The following is an 18,410-nucleotide window of genomic DNA, read 5'->3' as shown; positions in this document are numbered from 1 at the left end:
AAATATTTGCCTTGGGAGAAAAGAGGCTTCTCTGCGAGTGCTGGGAATTGTCATGAAAGTGAAATCTGGTGCAAATTTGATTTGGCTCAGGATTTTCAAATGACACTAGAGAAAATGCCCCAGGAGTGAAAGGCTTCAACACACAGATAAACATGAACCTTCTAAGCTTTGAGCAGATATTTGATACTTGATATGGTATCGAAGCACATCAAATCATACCCTGGCTGTTGGAGAGTATGACCCCATCTTATCCTCCTGTGTGCATGAGATACTGCCACCTTGACTTAACAACAATGATCAATTTGAAGTCTGGGCTGCAATCACTAAATGTCAGACAGAAGATTGGCTTATTATTGGCCAATTGTCCCAGTTATTTTACAATCTGCATCATAACAATATGATTACTTGAGCCTAGTGGGGAATGGAGGGTACCTGTCATGACATTTGTTATAAAAACAGACCCCCCCCTCAAATAGGCTTATTGGCAAATCCTGCTTTCTGACAGCACCTCTGTCCCGATAGCCCTGGTGATATTTACTATTATCCCAAATCCTAACAGACATTTTTCCAGGCGACCCCAAAAAGACCATTGCCATCAATTATGACAAATTGAGATTGATATAAAGACACCTAATCGGAAATCAGTAATTTATTATGATTGTTGGTTCACTATTTGTTGCCGCTGAACTGCTTTTGTAGAGCAGATGTGAATCAAATCGCAGTCATGGCGTTGCTTCTATCGTTGTGCTTGAGTAACATCTCCTATACCCCTCAGGAAATACCACAAGCTGGTGAGTACAAAACCATGGGAGAGTAGAACCTCCCCTCTATCATCCTCAGAAAATCAGGGGTCAATGTTTCCTTCATCAGCCCTTCACACAAACCCCTCAAACATTTACCCTACTAGCTTAAGTACAGACAAGTCGGCATCTGAGGTTTAACTGTCAACCTCAGTCCCAGTCCTTGGTACTCATTTACAGTCAAACAGCAGACGACTTTGATTTTCCTTTTTCTTTATATAACCTTCAGACTCGGCCATTCCTAATGCACTCTGGAACGACTGTACATGGGAGAGGAAAGTGGACTATTCAAAGCCATTACCCCGTATGCTCTCTCAACAGTTCACCAGAGTAACTGAAGAAACATGCATAGAGAAATGCAGCGAAAGTGTCATCTGCAATTACGCTAATTACAACACTTATACCCGAGAGTGTGATCTTGTGCCTCGGCGGCCCTTTCATACGTCTTTTCTGACTGGATTCCGAAGACGAAAAGACAAGTGGGTCATGAACGCAAAGGTCTGCCCCGTGGACAACTGTAAGTGTGTCCAACTATTTTAACCTGCAATAATTTGAACCTGAGAAAAATGCCTCCCCTCCCATATTTGCAAATCAATTGCACCAACCATGTTCAGTGGCTTGCAGACTATATGGCGGAGGTAAATGATGTGCCCACTTGAGCACTGAGGGGGGACAATTTATCTTGTTCTCCGACAGTTGTTCCTTCGGCAACACAAATCTGACAATGGGTGGGCCCAATGTCCAAGCATCTGACAGCAACTGTCTGGAACAAGTTCCTGGACCCAACTACATTTAACATCAAAATCAGCGGCAAGATATTTTAGTGAGTTCTGATCTGTGATGCCTTGCCTCTGACTACCATCCCTTCCCACAACTTCTCCTTCTTCTCAATGTATCCTCCCTCGTGTAAAATATCTCCATGAACATCTTTCCATCCTCGCAGACTTGAAACGTCACGACGACCCTGAAGAACTTGTGATGTGCCGCATGGAGCGAAAAGAGAGGGTCCTTGATGAAGACTACATCTTCCAATACAGCCGGTGGGGCATTGAGGACCGAGATGAGGCGGAGTATTGGTGCAGGACGGATCCCCTGTGCAAGGGAATCTCCTACACGACTGACGGTTATAATAATTACTACTGGCTGTTCTACTACAAGATCATTGACCTCAATGGGCCAGCGCCTGTGAAAACAGGGAGCAGGATGACCGACAAAGACAGAGCAGAATTAGTGCTGGTATCGATAAAGAACTGCCAGCCAACCGGTAAGCTTAACGACCACCAAGCAAGATTGAACCAAACTACAATCTCCATGAAAATCGTACAACTGCCCCAATGGTATCATTGAATCCGTGTTCAGGTTACAACAGACAACGCCTAAAAACTTGAAGAGGCCCTGAAAAGGTATGCGACTCACTGATGTGCCTCCTAACGGATACGACTACCCAGTAGGCCGTTCATCCTGCCTCATAAAGTTTTTAGCCCAGGAGCGAAGTATGTGTCAGTCTCACATGTTATTCCTCTTTTTCAGCATGCGCATGTCTCTTCACCAGCTACAAGAACAAAGTCCTCACAGGAAAGCCGTTCGAGACCATCAAGCGACCAAACTACCTCAGCATATATGAGTGTGAACAGCGATGTGAGGGAAACCTCTTGTGTTATGGGGCGGTTGCGACAGAGGGAAGTTGGAGAAGAGGTGGTAGGGAGTGTATGCTCTACAACCAGACCAGTGCGGGAGATATGATTCCTTACGACCGCAGAAGGAGATACTCCAGAACCTTTTTGAAAAACCATTGTTAGGTGACATTTCTGAGAGTGATGATGGATGGTCGTTTTGAATATGCATGTCATTGCCTCTCAGAGGGGCACAAAATCTCTCTCTGACGATCTATATTAGCCAACAGAGCTTACAGCAGACCTTAGATAAACAACGCAAGTATTCTATCTCTGACAATCTATATCAGCCAACAAAGCTAATCTATTCCTTTGCAATGTCTGCTACTCACATTCCTTTTAATGTTATTAAACTGGCCCTGTCTTCAAATGTTTAAAGATAGGTGAATAAGGCTGTTGTTGGGGACTTCCGCATTTCCTCGACCATTGAAGACGGTCCCATCTCCTTTCTTTAAATCAACCTGTGTACTAGTCCACAAGTCAATGCAACCTACAGAAGAGGCTGGCAATTACTTTATTGGCCAGGTCTATTTGGCAAGCCGCTCACCGAACAGGCATCTTTTTTTGTCCTGTTTGGAGAGCCGCTTGCCAAACAGCACTAAAAAGCCACCCTGTTCGGCCAGCCGGGCTTGCCAAACAGGTAAAAAATCTACCGTTTGGCGAGCTGGAGACTTTACAACACATTAGCCAGAGAGTTCGACTCTCCATTCAGGACAAGAAAAAGTCGCTGTTTGGTAAGCCGGGCTTGCCAAGTAGTCACTTCCTACTTTATTTGAAGACTCTCTAACATGATGGAAGTGAAAGGTATGATGCTGGCGAGGGAGCACTGTCTTCAGGCAGTCTATCGAACTAAAGTTCCTCGAGAAATGAAATCGACAAAAAGCTGTTTGGATTGTCTATCTAATGGATTTATACTTCGATTTTTACATGAATTATGATGGCACCCACAGCTTACAATCTATGATGGGATTTCCATCATAGATTCTACAACGGGCTATCATAGAATCAATGATAAGCAGAGAATCTATGATGGGTGTTCCGAAGTTAAATATGGTTTGTGATAATCATAATGGATTTTATGAAGGAATTCTTGCCTTTGACTCATTTGGTGACTGGAGCTTTGACATTTTAGACAAAGGCATGGTGTTCTCCATATGTTATAAATAGACCAAGATTATCATCAACAAATGACAAAATAGATAGGACAAACAAAGAAAACTCCATTCCCCAAACATGTTATCATCCAAGTAATCAGGCTATTGTTTTCTGCCACAAATGAGCAAATAACAGAATAATGCGTAATTGTTTTTTATTGTGATCCAAACGTCTGAATCAATATTGCAAATGTACATGAACAATACAAGGGGATTGACATGGAGTGAAGACTTTAAGCGAGATGAACATTTTCCATTATCATCACTGTCATTTACGTTTCCGTTTCTGAAAATGGTGACATTTGTTTTCTTATCATTTCCTCTGTTATTGCATTACAGCATTATTCTATAAAATCTTTATCATAAAGATCAGAGTTCTGATCTTGGTCGCTTGTGCTTCTGTACCACATTATAGAGGGCGCTTATGACTCAAAACTCCAACTCCATGTTGTCTTAGGCATGTGACATCCAAAAACAGGTTGCACTCAAGAGAACTGAATGCAGTACCAGCTAAACTATGGCTACCACCATGTAGCGCTGACTGTCTCACTGAAATACTGCAGTATTGTAACAGAGACAGGACATTTACCTCGACTGACAGTGAGTATTCCTCCTCACAAGGCGGGACAAGCATTTTTACCTGCCATCACAGTTGGCTCCCAGTAGGGTATACTGGCCTACTGACTCTGTCTTTGGCCAAAGGTTGAGACCATCGAAAGCTACTCATGTTTCTCACTTAGTGGAGTCTCTTCCCTGCCCTGGTATAGACAACAGATACAAGGAACCTCGGTTTTAAGTCTAGTTCAAAGAACTGTGAACAGCCAGGGATTATAGTTCTTTGAAAGCCACACTATAGTTCATCTAGAAACACAATTCTGGGTTCTCCCCAGAAACAAACCCGGGCCTTATTTCGTGATAGCCAGCAGTGTTAACAGCCACCAGCTGTGCGGCTCCTCATGTCTTTGGTCAAGACCCACAAATACGATAGAAGTGTTAACTACCAGGCTGTGAGGCTCCTCATGTCTCAGGTCAAGACCCACACATACTCCAAGACACGAAGAATACTTCATTCATGTAACCTTATCCAACTTACACAGTACAAACTGGGCTATTGTAATTCACCATTGTCAGCTACCGTACCTTTCAAACAGCGTAGTCAACATAAGATTCTGTTAAGCCGTTCCAACGGACCCTCCAGAGTAATACAACGCTAGAATTACCGCGCGGCTTGCATGCTGAAGAAGGGAGGAGACATAGCATTAAACCCAGGAGACGTCTCTAATGTCTCCTTGAGTTAGGCAGAGCAGGATCACATGAAGACTAATATGAGATTTCATCGCGAGGAAATGTCTCGTCTTTGAAGATAAGATGAGAAACACTGTGAGTGTCCTATTTTTGTGATTGTCGTGGATGCTCGCTCAATATAAACTTGTCCGAGAAAAAAAGTGCAAAAATCTTACCTCTCTTGCATAAATCATTGAAATTCGGCAGAAATGCGGTATTCAGTCTACTGCTTTTCGAAAATGAGTAAATTTGCCAACTTTTAGTTTCACACTTTACAGTATAATGACTCATCAGTCACCTTGAGTATCAATACTCTAGTATCATCGATCTAAGACCATTTCTGAATATTGAAGAAAAGGGCGAGTTGATGCACCGAGTCATTTGATCCCATTCAACATGGCGAAATTCGGATAGACAAGAAGAGGTTGGCTACACCAAGTTTTCCAATGGTCATGCCGTCATGTTCTGGCTTGGCATCTGTCTTGATCTTGTAGTAATAAATCATTCTTAGATCAGTGGAACTAGAACATTCTCAATAGTCAATGTTTTTAATGTTTGTGACTACCTCATGTGACAAAAGTGCACCCAAGCACCAACCTGCAAATATTGGCACAACACCTCGAGAACGTCTCGAGTGGGGATGGTCATGTTCTTCAGGGGGGAGACTATGCATAATGGATGAGGAGAGTGAAATTGACAAGGGATTAGGTAGCGTTTTAAAAAGCAGTGTTCTCTTAAAGGGAGCAGGAGGCAGGTAGGTCAGATTAGGTTTCATGAAGTCGCCAATAGGGGTCTCTCACAGCACTATGAAACTATTCACACTTCTCAGAGAAGCACATTCATTGCTGAATCAAACACAACAGAGACATCTAACTGTAACTACTATTCACCTGAAGGCTTTCAGTCTGATCCCCTTCCTCCTGCCTATAGTCCCCATTTAAAAGCAATGTACTATTAGAGTGTGATGTGTATCTCTCACGATTCAGGTCTGATAAAAGATTTTTAAATAAGTAATTGAATTTGCTTCCAGAATCAACAACAGAAGAAAGTACAAAAGGTTAGACACAGCTGATATGTCTGTAACCCCAAGATGGATTTTAAGAGTAAAATGGTCGATATCATTGCTAATGGGGAAACCATTAGACACCATTGTCGACACATTGAGAATACAAATCATGGGATCTTCTCTCGACTGACATAATGTGATTGTGTCAACCATAGAGGAAGGGGTTAGACATGCTGGGTACCGACAGCAAAAAATCATGTGATTTGCATTAAGTCAGGTAGCGTTTATCACCGAACACATTGGAGGATTCTAAAATGAGGAATAATGAGAACTGAAAAGATGAATGCTGCCATGATTTCTCTTAAGAAATTGATTGTGGCAAATTTATCATGCTAAAGGTGAAAAAAAAATTCAAGTCCAAATATTTTTTTTACTTGTTTTATTTCGGCTCAAAATGAAGAAACATCATTAGTCCCAAAAATTTTTTGGCTTCGAAAATTTTTCAGAATTTTGAACTTGTGAAAAATTTCAACTCTGAGAGATGAAAAAATTTCTAAGTCCAAATATTTTTTTCACTTTTTTTTTTCTGCTCGAAATGAAGAAACATCAGCCCCAAAACAATTTTGGCTTTGAACGTTTTTCAGAATTTGAACTTACGAATAAGTTCAACAATTTTGGCGGGAAAAACCTAATCATGCATTTTGTCCCCGAATTTTTTAACTTTACTAACGCGACCACCCCCGGTAACGCGACCATTCAACCTCGGTCCCATGAGTGGTCGTGTTATCGGGGTTCAACTGTATTCGATATTGCAAACCATCCAATTTTGTACTGATATATTTTGGGATCTGTGGACATTCCTGAAAAATATTTTTTGGTGAATACAGAAAGTTCCTTTGCTTTTTCTAATCAAAAAATATTGTACTGCGGTCTTCAGTACCAAGCATGTGCTGTTTCTATTGAACACATGCCCTGTACACAGAACCAAATGCATTAAAACACCAGAGCGCCAATCGAAATCATTTTAAATAGCTCTCAGCCCATCAGCGAGTTCATTAATGACATTAGTTTAACATTAGTACTCCCCTGGTTGGGTTAAAACTTCATTACGCGCAAAAATGATGGTTAACCTTAAAATGCTTGGGATGGAAACACGTCTGCCGATATGGATTTAATGTAGACGGCAAAAAGCCTCCTGACAGATTGTTTGCAGATTATTTAACCCTGAACTCACAATCTAATCAACAGCGAAATTAAATAATCAGATTTTTTCTCAAATCTGATGACATGAAGAGGTTGGTTTCCAAATTGCTCCAATTTGACTTGGTGATGTAATTGACAAGGGGAACTTAATGCTTGCAAAGCTAAATGTTGCTGATTTGCCGCGATGACCAAAATGGAACCACTTTAGTGAGACGAGTCCTTTACGACAAGCAAGAAGGTATATTTCTGAAGATGCCATTCTTCATGATAGCAATATGAATATATATCCCCCATTCTTTAGCTATCTTTCTCACTCCAATCAGGCTAAGTGGAGCTGCTGGCCCTCTAACAAAGATTTGATGAGACCATCGTGCCCCAAGGGGCTGGATGCCTTTAGTTAATACCAAATTAAAAATAGCCATTCCACCAAGTTGTGTTGCAATCCATTCCGTGTCCTATTCATACCCGACAAAAACATTCTCATATATCGCATAATATGTCTGGCTGCAATAAACCATCACCACTCAAAAGTTGCCTTGTTAAGACATGTCTACTTCATCATCATCTTGAACCCTTTGTGAATGCCACCATTCCTGGTAGAACACTTGAAGGCAGTCCATAGGCTGTAGTCAGATAGGTTAGATCAGTTTATACAAAGTTGCCAATAGGGGTCTCTCTCATCAGACAGTACAATGAAACTGTTCACACTTGTTTGATGCTGAATTAAACACGAGCAAGTCCCCTAACTGTGCCTAATAGATACTTGAAGATGAGCAATTTGACCCTCTTACTCCTGCCTATAGTCCCCATTTAATGGTTTCAATCACCGTCACAACTGATGCAATGAAATTCTGGCAATTTGTATCCCCTCAGCAGACCTATGAACATGATAAATGTCATCAGACCTCAACAAATTTCTGAATATTTGATAAATGCACTCACACTCAAAATCGTCAATCAGAAATTCTCCAATTTGACGACACCTCACTGACAACATCAGCCGAGCATATTTTCAAGCTGTTTGTGAATCACGATTCAAACATTAACCAGCTTGAGGCATCACATTCAAGATCTCTCTCAGGTGTTTTTGAAGTCGTTTTTTCACTTGGATGAGTTAGAAATTCAAAACAACTTCAGGCACTTCATATAAAGGAAATGAAAGTCTTCAATCAGTACTCTCAAATCAGACAGCGTCTTTTTTGATAAAGTTGTTTTTGTCCCAAGGGAGAATGATTGGGTCACCTAAAAGTAAGTCACTGGGTAAACCAGCAATATTTGTTGCCGAAACCTAGAATAATAGTCGCTTTGTGCGTAAACCAGTAACCACTTGGTTTTGATATTTAATGATTAGAGATCGCTGTGATCACATGTTTTCAATGTATGCACAATTTGCCTTTGAGTTCAGGATGCTGTCTGAATCCAGGCTTTTCATAATGAGCTGCCACTGGAAGTCAAAAGGGTGCAAAAGGAGCCAAATTCTATAGTCCTCTTCCTCCATCATAATTTCAAGAATTATTCACTGAAATAGTTACCTGGCTCAGAGCATCAAAGCAGAGATATCATGATTTGAAGGGGTCTCTGTAATTAGGGAGCAGATGAATGGAGTGGGCTGACTTGGCTCTTGTATCCTGACTCAGACAGGCTGTCAGCATAAGCTTGCTTCCTTGGCCATTGGACTGGGCTTGTACTTAAGACTGATTCAGACAGAGTGACAGCATAAGCTTGCTTCCTTGGCCATAGGACTGGGCTTGCACTCAAGACTGATTCAGACAGAGTGACAGCATAAGCTTGCTTCCTTGGCCATAGGACTGGGCTTGCACTCAAGACTGATTCAGACAGAGTGACAGCATTAGCTTGCTTCCTTGGCCATAGGACTGGGCTTGCACTCAAGACTGATTCAGACAGAGTGACAGCATAAGCTTGCTTCCTTGGCCATAGGACTGGGCTTGCACTCAAGACTGATTCAGACAGAGTGACAGCATAAGCTTGCTTCCTTGGCCATTGGACTGGGCTTGAACTTAAAACTGCATCTCCATAGATTGTTTGCTTGCTGTGTTTTCCTTCTTTCGTGTTTGCTTGTGACGTTATGATGCTGCCATGTTACAGTGTGCCAACAACTCTGCTCTGCTACCATAAAACAGTGTGCCAACAACTCTGCTCTGCTACCATGAAACAGTGTGCCAACAACTCTGCTCTGCTACCATGAAACAGTTGGCCAACAACTCGGCTCTGCTACCATGAAACAGTGTGCCAACAACTCTGCTCTGCTACCATGAAACAGTGTCCTAACAACTCGGCTCTGCTACCATGAAACAGTGTCCTAACAACTCGGCTCTGCTACCATGAAACAGTGTCCTAACAACTTGGCTCTGCTACCATGAAACAGTGTCCTAACAACTCGGCTCTGCTACCATGAAACAGTTGGCTAACAGCTCGGCTCTGCTACCATAAAACAGTTGGCCAACAACTCGGCTCTGCTACCATGAAACAGTGTCCTAACAACTCTGCTCTGCTACCATAAAACAGTGTGCCAACAACTCTGCTCTGCAACCATAAACAGTGCTTCGCATCAATCCTTCTTACTATTTGCCAGTCTCTACTACTACAGTCCTCTCACAACGGATCAGCACCTTATGAGAACTAGACCTCATTAGCAGAGAGAACGTGCCTGATAGTCACAGCGTCTGTCCGGAACAAACAAACTCAAAAACACCAAACTGGAGATGTCCATGATGATCTTCATCGTGATACAAAGAGTGAACCATGTGAACTATGAAGCTCCAGTCTATGAGTTGAACATCATCCCCGTGATTCTTGAAACCTCAAACCTTCACAACAATAGCAAAGGCCTATCAATCCTTGCACCACTATAATTGGCAAATTCAGAGACAAGATCATGTTCAACAGAATTTTTGACGACTTTTAGACAAATCATTTCGTGACCATGCCTGTAACCCTCACTCACCACTGCGACTTCACGTGATTTCATGTCGGATCGGTGTCTGGCCTCAGCCATGTTATGTGTCTGAAGCAGACCTCAAAAGTGGGGAGAACATGTAAGAAGCGGACCTAATTAGCTGGGAGGATGTGTCTGATAGTGATAGTATCTGCAAACAAGCCGGGCAAACACTCATGGTGCCATTTTATCCCAGCATCGATTTCGCTGGCTTCATGGCTCATCACTCTGAGCCATAAAGCTCACGTTCACACCTTGGACATCTCCACCCAACCAAAACCTTTTAACTCCACCATTGTTTTAAGTCTGCATGATTGATAGGTTTGTCATTCACGTTGACAATGTTATCGACGAGGTTGCATTATCTGTCATGAAATGTGTCAGGCTTTGTTTTGGCTGCAGTGGTTTTGATGTCGCAACCATAACTGCTTGGGTTGATATGACATTTGCAAGGAGTCAAAAAACAACTACCTTCACATTTGATTACAAGAGTCTGGGGTGCTTCAGAATAACAAGTGATATAACAAGGTTTGAGTGTAGAAGTCATTTCACTCCTAACGTTTACATTAAAGCGCTTTAAGCTTGGCCTACATTTTAGCCTCACTCTCTTGGTGTTTGGTGAGGCAAAAGTTCGTCCCGAAACTGATACTGAGCAGGCAGTGACAAAAACATCTTCAGCAGCCTACAGTGCATACATCTGTAGGACTTGAAAGTGGAAAACACTTAAAAAGTTCACATTTTTTCGCAATTAGAACAATAGCTCTTTTCAATAACAGTCATAATTCCTGTTTACCTACATTTATCTCTATGTCAGTGCTCAGATATCCTGCCGCACTTCGCCCACTTCAACCTCACATAACCCTGAATGAACAACTGCTGTCAATCGAAGACTAGCATTACCGCAGGTTAAAATAGATATCATTCTATAGCTAATATGTAAAAGTATATTTTCCAAATCAGGAAATCGTAGTCATGCTGACAGCATGATGTGAATCACTCCGCTCGTCTGTCTGCTATCGACAATAACCCATTTGCGTTTATGAAACACTGACATGAGGGTTATGGTTACTTCGCTAATGGAGCCAATATTGCTAGGAAAGACAGGTTTGTGTTGGAAACAATAACAATGAACCCCTCTTTGTGGACACATCACATTGCAAGGATAAACAGGGTTTGTTTCATAGGCAGACTGTGTGCACCTCCAATATCTGCATCAGCATCAGGTATTGGCATTCCCTAGGATGGACTGGCTGTCACAAGGATATGATCATTTTGTCAATTGACGTAAGTGACTTGTCTCCAATTTATTCAACAGACAAGAATCGGGCTGCTTTGAACAAGACTGACGTAATCATATGATGTAACAGGTGTTTGCCGTGTTGTGTTGCTGGTGGCGTCCTGACATCATTTCGAGTTGAAGCAGGTATTCACACTGTTTGCTGTCTTGAAACAGAAAAAGGTCAGAGCATAGCTACGCACGGACCCCATTTAGCAAAACACAGTAAATACCACTCACTGCTTCCTAGAACTAAGTCTTTGTCAGCAATCCCTGAAATACATTCCCATTCCCACGGGCAGTTGGGAAGGTTCGTTGACAAATTCACTTACTTTTCTGGTTTGACAAACACTGTGGGCAAATCTACAGCTTTTCATTTTCCTGTTTTTTCTTCTCTGCATTCAGCTGACTTGTATTTTTTCTCGTTTAAGCAGCTTGTAACTGCATATCCCCTCTCATATCATAACATGGCCAACTTTGTGGAAAAAGTGAAGTGCACATCGCTGCCAGTGACGTCCACCGTAATGGATTAACAATTTGAGATTCCTCTGCCAGGCACTTTTTTAAGAGCTGAAAAGTTCAGGATGGTCGCATCTAACTAGTTTCTTTGACAGTTACGTATACAAGTACTGTAAATATAGTATTGGATATTTTCAACGACCAGTACATTACTTTTTGTTTTGGCAAATGCACAGTCAAATGTGAACTTAAAACGGGCTAAGATTTCAACTGTAATGCACTAACCATAAGATTTTGGCAGCAAATTCAATATTTAACCTATTGCAAATGAAAAAATTTTACTAACTTTTCGCTTCACGAACATTTCTGGTTAGGCCATCCAAGACACTGCAGGTGTCATTAGACACCAGGGCCAGTTGGCGTAAGACAATCATTACCAGCAATCTCAGATTCTCTATCCAGTTCCCTCGGGCAAGATGCGTTTTGTTGTCAGTCTTATTGGAAATGATGTCGACTTACATTTTTTCTTGTTTGTGCAGTTGGTAAGATTGCCCCATTTGTTTTAGTGAGACAAACAGGGAGAAATAAATCTACAGCCATTTCCTGCCAGTGATGTTTGCTCAGCGAGTCCTCTTGGGTTCCATTTGTTAAGGCTGCTAATACTAAAATAGAAAAGCTGTCACAGGAACATTTGGTTTTCATGCTGATGCTCAGCACGAATCCTGAAAGTGCTCACAAAGTTATCCTCGTTGTTCATCAGTAGCAGATACCAATTCATCAAAGCCCCAGGACATCTGTACCTTTGAAACAATGACCACATCAATACAATGTTGAAATCGACATGTCTGTGGAGCAGTGCTTTCCTACAGGGCTATCACTGGTAGGTTAGCCAGGTGACAATGTCATAAGAATGTGTGGTGAACATTTCTTAAATTCATCGTCCCAAAGGGTTAAGTTTCACCTGTATCTACTGTCCGCAAGGAATTCACATGCTCATTACCGCCGAGCCAGTGTCAACATCATCTAGCTCCGCTGGAATCATTCTTTATGGTGACAGTATTATTAAGGAGCTTATAGCAATAGATCATAGGAAGGCAGCGGCAGCCATGATCACAGCGAGGAGCTGGCTATTACGGGAGGATCGAGCATCATCAAACAGCTCGGGTTGGGGCAGGATTTCATATGAACTTATCAACTAGAATCATGGGTGGTGGTAAGGAATATGCATTAAGTCTGGAGAGGGAGAAGTGTTGAAGAAAATAACTTAAACCATGAGAGCTGAGAGCTGAGAGAGTTGAAGGGGCAATAAGGAGGAGGAAAACAGAGGTATGATTTGTACAAGAGTATTTGAGGGGAAACTGACCAAGGAAAACCGCATTTTCCACAAGGAAAACGAAAGTTCATTATTACATTATTTTGGGAATTTGTGCGTGAAACTGTCTATATTGGGTAATTTTCCTTGGCTATTTGTCCCGAGAATATATTTGTGTTAAAATCGTACTTTCATTTTCCTTATTCTGCAATACATCATTAACACAGAGTTCCCTCCTCCCACAGGACATAGGATGAAGAATGCTGAATGATGTACTATGATTCTGACATCAATGTTACAAGTCTTGTACACCTCCATCCCGATGTCTATCCTGGTGAGTCATCGATATCGTAGACATTAATGTTTCTTCATCTGCTCATAAAGACGACCATAACTCCTGATGAAGATAAGGAAATGCCCATGATTATCAGGAGAAGACAACCACACATCCTGATAGATATAAGCATATTTTATGAATGCTACTGCTGGCACTCATTAGGCCTTGGGGGTTGCACATCCCGCCCCCCAACAAATTTTAAAGTCTGTTGAATCTTCTTGTAGTTCTTTAATGGTCAAATTGAAAATCTTACTCAATTTAGCCATGTTTCAGTTGGCAATTTATTTTTTTCAAATTCTGCCAATTCCACCCCCTGAGGGTAGGCCTATGCACTAATGTATATATGGAAATGACACATTAGCATTTTTATCCATTTGGCCTCATTAAGCTTTCTTGGCCTGGCATAGCCATCAGGTACACAAGAAACCAGATTCATTAACTGAGTTAGCTATCAATATTGACATGAGCCAAGCCAGCATTAAGAGTACACACAAGAAATATTTTTAAATCCAGATATTTTTTCCTAATGAAGCAATATCATTAACATGTGCCAAGTAAGCACAAAGAAGAAAGGAAAAAAATCCCAGATATTGTACAACATTTCCATCTCCTACACTAGCCATTACCAGGTGGTTCAAGGTCTTCCCGATGCTACATGCCAAGCCACACGAATACCATTGGCACACAATCACTCAGGCTAATTTGAAAAATGTTCCACCGGGCTGTAATACGGCAATTTGTCTACACCAATGGGTGTAATGACTGTAGTGGTGCGGTAATTGTATGTTAACCAGCTTTGCTCGTCTTGGGTGAAACAATGGATTAAGTCAGGAGAAGTATCTTCTACTTGCATTTAGGCTGCATTCACAACAGCAAGAGTGCAGAGAATCATCCCGGCTTATCATTATTCCAGCATGCCACATCAAAAACCATGAACAATGGAGGGAATCGCCCCGTCACAGGCCTAAAGTGGGACCCCGGTCGGCGACCAACCCGGATTTTCAACTTCACTGACACGACCACCCCGGTAACGCAACCATTCAACCTTGGTCCCATGAGTGGTCGTGTCACCGAGGTTCCACTGTATGGTGGAGAAATATTCGCAATATGATTTTGAAAACTGACAGTTTTGTAACCATCCCATGGGAGGGCAGATCAACTTCTTGATACTTTCTCATATATTGCCTAAATAGAGCGAGGGATTCATGCTTCAAGGCCACAATCAGTTATGAGGATACAACCAATGGAATAACATTTGTCAAGTTGAGTTTGACATGATTTTTTCCAAGAATATCAAGTTAAGTTCAAAGATCTCAGAATATCACTCTCACTCACTTTGTATGTATCGCATACACAGACCCCTTTGGGAAATTTGGGTATTTATCATCCAATCAGAAATTGCCCAAAAAGATAAAAACGCATTGATTTTCCTGCACTCGGCTGGCTTCGTCATTGAAAGCCATGTCCTAATCTAGAAAACAACCCACATCCAGATCTTATCAAACGATTCCGACTATACGAGCCAACTTAGATAATTCTAAATCCACGGAATCAAATCGCAATTCCTTTCCTTGGCTTACATTAATCAAACCCGACACCAACATATATAGATATTGATAGCAAGTTGATTCTATCGCCAGCGATTCAATTTGGGGCTCAGTGCGCCGTCTTGGCTTTGATAATGTTATTGTTGGGGAAGTGCGGTGAGCGATGGAACTGGCATCAGCTTTCTTTATTGTGGTACGACTGACTGATTGAATGTCCAATTGAATAAGATGGGACAGGTTCCTATCAGTGGGTTGCAGAAAGGGACAGATTCTCAATATGACTTGTCTTAATACTAGCTATGAGCCAGGGTGGTGTAGTGAGTTGGGTCTCTGTCTAGCTGTTATGAGGTCTCTGGTTCGAATCCCACTGGCGGTGTGAAACTATAGGCAGATCTCTTTGCTTTACACGCCATAATCCACCCAGTTGTATGAATGGGTACCGGTTTCTAAACGCTCAGGTTGTGGGTTTGCCAGAAAACTTTTAACTTCTAGCACCAATCACCTAACATGTACCTGACACTGAAAGTGAGATGTCCAACTGACATAACTTCCTACTTTTCAGCAGTCAACCATTTCAAAACCTCTGAATACTTAATGAAAGTAAATAGATCATAAAAAATAGGAGTGCGTTGCTCATTTTGTCATAATTTAGAAATTTATTGAACAGTTGACACTTGAAATATTGATGTTGTGTATTATACATGAAGCTCTATATCCTGATCAGTAGCATAATATGTTGTATTATCTTATTGATTATGGTGTTGATGCACTATGTGAAACTTAGTACTCATTATCAGCAGGAACAGCAGTGGTGTAGTGGCTCGGGTCCCTGACTCGCACTCATGATGTCTCTGGTTCAATCCCCACTGTCGGCCAAGACTCTAGACCTGTCTTACTCTGCCGAGGTGTATGAATGGAGACGGTGGGAAAAGGCTCAACTTGTAACGCTGATTGAGCACTTTATCAGAGTCATACTGAAAGGTTCACGATAGATGGAACAGAGGTAAAGTGCTTTGAGAATGCTGTAGATTATACATGAAAACTTACAGTTATTCAATATTCACATATCATTTTGGAATAGGCAAGAGGCAGATTGGGTACATTCATATCTCTTTCCCCAATCAGAATTCTGCCTGATACTATACCAACCATTCAATACTGGCCAAGGGTTCCTCCAACGTAGTGCTGGTCCTTAAAGTGAAGGCTCAAGGCTCACAAACCACTGATCCATGCAGCCATATTTGTACACTGATTGATCTAACACGGGTAACCGCCTTACGGGGTCCTCAGGCTCTCGTGGTGTCTTAGTAGCTCTGAATCAACAATCCCCCGTCGGTGATCAAACATCGCGTAGGAAGATTGTATCTGAATGTATACAACAGCTCCGGGGACTGACGGCTATGACCCATGAAGCCATATTGGGACATTGATTGTATCGACACTTCCAGGGCTAGGGATATTCAAGCAACATTTATGATTATATGAGGGTATTTTGAGCAACATTTCAGAAACATGAATTCACCAGCCAAACTGATAAATTTGGTTATGACACCATAGGTACCATCAGATCAGTCTGATTGCGACCTTTCAAACGAATGGTTATCTTTGTCTGACTTTTATAGGCCAATTCTATTCCCAAAAACACTGTAAAGTATAAAATGTCCACGCCTGTAAATCCATTGGTTTATGGTATGCTGCCACCTGTAACCAGGTACACAGCAGAACCATGCCATAGCGAAGCAGACTTATCCAATATTTATTCCCCAGAGCATTGGTTTTATAAATGAAAGATTTTGATAAATCTCGGGGGAAAGTCAAGGGAAGGCTAACTGATGTTGACGCACCAGGCCAGCCAGCTTTATCACATTTGTTCCAGGGATGACATAGGCTGTCCTGAAACTTGCTGACAAGGGTACAATTGAGTTGCTGACAAGGGTACAGTTGAGTTGCTGACAAGGGTACAGTTGAGTTGCTGACAAGGGTACAGTTGAGTTGCTGACAAAACAACTCATCTTAAAATGGGAGGCTTAATATTGTTTACCCGACCAGCTTATCGTTAAAACATTTTGTTCCGGGCATGGATACTTAGGCTAACCTCCAGGTAGCAGAAGAAGGGACTGCCGAGTATTAAAGTTTAAATGAAAACATTACATGGGAATTTTAGATAAAGGCGACATTTATACTGGGTATCTGCCACATAATAGGCAGCACTGATGTTGGGTAATGCGTCAAAATGACGTAAAACTTTTTAAAAATTGGCATTGTTTGCCGCATGCAATCACGACTGCAGGAGTGAGTGATAGAAATCTCTCCTCTGCAGGGTGCTTAAGACTTCACAGATAGGCATGAAGTTTTGTAATCCCCTTTGTCAGATATCTGAAGTCCTCGCTCCTCCCCCACAAGATCAGTCCTCCCCTACAAGACCAGGACATTTTGCTGCACTCAAACATCTAATAGAAACATGTCAACTGACTGTATGTTAACTACACCGGCATAAAATGACCCCAACATTGCAACCATGCATTTGTGAACCCACCATAACGCTCGGAGTTGATGTCATGTGTCTAATGGATGGATAGATAGAATTTACTTCGTAATTTTTCCCCGGTGATTTGAGTCATATTTTATATAATGCCGGGACATGTAACGGTAATGAATTAATGTACATCAGCATGGTTTGTTTCAGCATTAATTGGTCAAATTCTCCCATTAAATGATGTACATGTTTGTACAAGGATGTATCGGACATATTTTGTCAACTTTTATGGAACAAATTGGATCCGGGCTAATAGATATACAGACAGGAGCCAAGGATAAGGTTCAATATAGACTGAACTGATCACTTCAAGTTCGCATTGATGGCATTGATGCAGAGCACAGAATTGGCTCAAGTCAGTTGCGATATAAATTTTTAGCATCTAAAATTTTTTTTGTGTGTATATAAAGCCATGGAGAATGAGCCTACATATAATTCCCAAGAATCCTGTGGATTCAACTAGCCACGCTGGCTTAATCTGGAACGGGTCTAAAATAGGTCAAATCTATGTGTTACAAATAAAACCGCAAAAACGTGTCCTCATTGGACGATTTACCATCGTATTTGTCTGGTAAGAAGGAAAATATGACATCATATACTTTAGAATCTGAAGCAAATGACCATCAGCAATGAAAACTGAAAAACTGTGACTTTCATTGCATGACGTGCTGATAACTGCAAGTCTCTGCAACAAAACTTTCTCATCTGCTTTGCCCATTAGAATGTCACTCTTAAGAATGAAGCCCAAGAGTTAAAGCTCCATGCTGATTAGGAGATTAGCTCAGCTACCAAATAGTTCCAAGAATTCAACCACAGATTTTAATTAACTTAATACTTTGCCTCCTACCTGTGATATTCGCATGGACG

The 18,410-nt window shown here is 41.5% G+C and overlaps 2 protein-coding genes across 21 annotated transcripts in view; one reads left to right on the top strand and one right to left on the bottom strand.

Moving 5' to 3' along the window:
• Positions 1–18,410, bottom strand: part of LOC135496773 (agrin-like) — a 149,911-nt gene that overhangs the window by 71,820 nt on the left and 59,681 nt on the right. The gene's annotated exons all lie outside the window — the stretch shown is intronic.
• LOC135496776 (uncharacterized) lies at positions 678–4,054 on the top strand. The gene is made up of 4 exons (XM_064786287.1): positions 678–791; positions 1,030–1,317; positions 1,744–2,064; positions 2,331–4,054. The coding sequence occupies exons 1-4, from the start codon at positions 725–727 to the stop codon at positions 2,597–2,599; spliced, it is 945 nt and encodes a 314-aa protein (XP_064642357.1). The 5' UTR covers positions 678–724; the 3' UTR covers positions 2,600–4,054.

The sequence above is a fragment of the Lineus longissimus genome, chromosome 12, assembly GCF_910592395.1.
Source record: "Lineus longissimus chromosome 12, tnLinLong1.2, whole genome shotgun sequence".
Lineage (NCBI taxonomy): Eukaryota > Metazoa > Nemertea > Pilidiophora > Heteronemertea > Lineidae > Lineus > Lineus longissimus.
This window is presented reverse-complemented; position numbering and strand designations above follow the sequence as displayed.